At 36.0% G+C, this 3,231-nt stretch overlaps 1 protein-coding gene across 1 annotated transcript in view; it reads left to right on the top strand.

Moving 5' to 3' along the window:
- Positions 1 to 3,231, top strand: part of FN1 (fibronectin 1) — an 82,124-nt gene that overhangs the window by 35,304 nt on the left and 43,589 nt on the right. The window contains exon 17 of the mRNA XM_011964681.1: positions 484 to 750. Within this exon, the coding sequence (XP_011820071.1) occupies positions 484 to 750 (267 nt within the window). The remainder of the gene's footprint in view (positions 1 to 483; positions 751 to 3,231) is intronic.

The raw sequence follows: 3,231 nt of genomic DNA, 5'->3' as shown, positions 1-3,231 counted from the left end.
ATCTGAACCATGTGAAAATAACTTTTATTTCTCTAGCAGGGACTCTTCACAGAATATTGCTTCTGACCCATAGAGAGCTTCTTCTTGCTGTCATTTTAGGAGGCATATCCCTTTTTCCTTAATCTGTTTGGCTCAGAGCAACCTGTGAAGTTCAGAAGTGTTTGTTTTGCCTTTTAAAAAATACCATTGCTTTAATGTAACTATAATTTCTGAGAGTGATGGGAAGGTCATGCTGGAACATTAGACTTCCCGAAGGATCACAGTCAAGCAAAATGGTTCCACAATTTCTCATGACTGGCAGAGTTTTGGCAAAGTTCTATGTAGCACTCAATCTCTTACTGGCTCAGTTTTTCCGGGGTTCTGACTTTCACATAGTTGCAACCTTGAGGAGAGAAAATTTAGACATTCAATCAAGCTTCAGGACTTGAGTTATGATCATTACTGATCTAAATATTTCTTGGCATGTTTCATCTTTTTTCCTAGAACTGGACGCTCCCACTAACCTCCAGTTTGTCAATGAAACGGATTCTACTGTCCTGGTGAGATGGACTCCACCTCGGGCCCGGATAACAGGATACCGACTGACTGTGGGCCTGACCCGAAGAGGCCAGCCCAGGCAGTACAATGTGGGTCCCTCTGTCTCGAAGTACCCACTGAGGAATCTGCAGCCTGGATCTGAGTACACCGTATCCCTTGTGGCCATAAAGGGCAACCAAGAGAGCCCCAAAGCCACTGGAGTCTTTACCACACGTAAGCCGAAAATTAACTATATTTAAGCCTTTTCTTAACTATATTTACATTCTCTATGCTTCATGCTTTACAAAAAACAAAACAACCCCCCCCCCAAAAAAAAACATTAAAAAGTTAGTATATAATTTAAATCAGTGATACTAAAAATGTGCTCCGTAGATTGGCTGCTGGCCCGTTAATTGTTTGCTGGTAGTCTGCAACAAGAAAAAGAGTTGTGCCAGAATGTAAATCACAAAGCACACTGCTTAGTAGAGCTGAGAATTTTTCTGAAGCCAGATTTTCTTGAAGGAAGCAGTGCGTTAATTCGCATAATTGCCAAGCTCTTTCTTTCCTCTAGAGCCAGCACTTTGAGTAACATGGGTTTAAAGCACTCTGTTATTACAAAAATTAAATTCTATTACATTAAATGAATTTACCAAATACTAGTTAAGGCAAGAAAAAATTAGCACCTATGTCTATATTCTATTACTTTGGGCATTGAATAGTAACTATGAATGCAGAATAAAAATATCTACACGTTGAATGGGAACCAACTAATTGAACACGAAGCCAGGGAAATGATTTCTTTATGAGTGTTGGCTGCAGAAGATTAAAGTACTTTTGCAGACAGAATCGCTCTTTTCTTAAATTACTCTTGAAATTCCTCAGAGGAGGAAAATACTAACAATAATTTTTGGCCACGTCTGTCCTTTTGCTCAACATTTTAAAGGAAGTGGTCTTAAATCTCCCACATATCTACATCACAATAAAGACCTCTATTCACAAACTGATTTCTATTAAATACATTTCCATTTACATTACAGAGAATTATGAGACTCCTTATTTCTGGCTGAACATTATTTGTTATTTTCAACTTGACGTTTTGAATTATAGAAGCACCTAACATAAGCACTTTTTTAGCATATATTGTAACCATGGACTAGTTTGCAATTTTCTAAGAGCCTTCAACAAATGTTACTCTTCGACTAATTTAAAAGTATGGATATTAAAAAGCATTCAAAAAGCCAATAGAAGCCTAGTTTGTAAATAACTATGGAATTGATTTCCCAAAGAAAATATAAACTTTTCCCCATAAAAATACATACTTTAAGGAAAACTTACTTCCATTTAAATTTACTGTATGAAATTTGGCCCATGAAGGCTTTTTCCTAAATAATAGTTAATTGTAAGCAAGTAAAATTCACTTTTAATTTGCAAATAAGCTTACCTGAAAATTTGGCTAAAATTTTACACGGTTCTAAGATAGTCTAAGATCTACTCTCATGAAATTAATGTCTTTATATTTCTTGTAAATATTCATTTCTTATAAATGTCCTTCAGTGAATTAGAATGGAGATTTCAGTGAAGGTGCCCTTTACTGTAGATGTTGTCTTTTACTAAAATGTAGAATTCTATAGTTGTCTTGTTCATTCCTTAACATAAGGCATATTTTATGTAGTTTCTTTGGTTGAACACAGTGCTGAAGAAAGAAAAAGCATTTTTAATGATGCTAACAATAATTAAGGGAAGGTGGTGGGTCAAGATATTTCAAGTACTTCTGAAGACTTTGATATATTGGATATATTATTTTATGCTTTGCATAATAGATTCATATAAAATATAATTATTTTAATTGAAGTACTAATAGCCGAAAGTAATTTTATTAGATAAAGGTTAACATAGTGTCTGGAACATTGTATGCTTTCAAAAAATACTTGGTGAATAGATGATTGAGAAAGGAATAATAACAAAAACAGTTCAACGAAGCTTATATTTAAATAAACTAATGTAAGCAGGGTATTCTACAACTCCATTCGAACTTTAAGTACTCCTTAAGGTTGTAAACATCCTCAAGGCTTGCATGGTTTTGAAATTACTAAGTTTCTGTAACTTTTTTACTGTCTTACTAAGCTGAATTCTGGGAGTAACTTTTCTGAGTTTTATAACTTGTGCTAAATTCTTAAGAGTGAATGTGAGAAAAGTTACGGGAAAAAGCTGTTTCTGGGGAAAATTCAGCTTACTCCTGTATTGATAGGGCAAATTTTATTTCTTTAACAGCTGGGCTTTCTTCCCTAACAAGACCTGCCAGAACCCATAGCTCACACTCAGAATCACATCCTTTGTTTGACATCGTTTGTGGGTTTGTGGTTTGGTGATTTTCCCATAATGGCCTTCCCAGGCAGAGAGCATCATCTTAAACTTGGGAAGACTCTAGCTGGCTGGCTCAAGCAATAGAAAATACCTAGTCTTAAAGCCCAGGACAGTTGAGGCAAATATAATTTGTAAAAAAGTTGTGGTTTTCACAGATGTTCAGTGAAAGAAACTGACTGTTCTCTGAATTGCTTTTCGTGGGCCATTAAAAAATGGTCACACAGGGCTGTCATGGCATTTTGGCAGAGTCAGCAGCAGCCAAGTGGTGTATAATTTCAGAGGTACTAAAAGGCATCGGGGTCACCCATCCCAGTCATGTTCCCCCAACCCCCACCAAACACCATCAAAATA

Source organism: Mandrillus leucophaeus, unplaced genomic scaffold, assembly GCF_000951045.1.
Source record: "Mandrillus leucophaeus isolate KB7577 unplaced genomic scaffold, Mleu.le_1.0 Scaffold70, whole genome shotgun sequence".
Taxonomy (NCBI): domain Eukaryota; kingdom Metazoa; phylum Chordata; class Mammalia; order Primates; family Cercopithecidae; genus Mandrillus; species Mandrillus leucophaeus.
The sequence above is the reverse complement of the archived record's forward strand: the minus strand, read 5'-3'. Positions and strand labels throughout refer to the sequence as shown.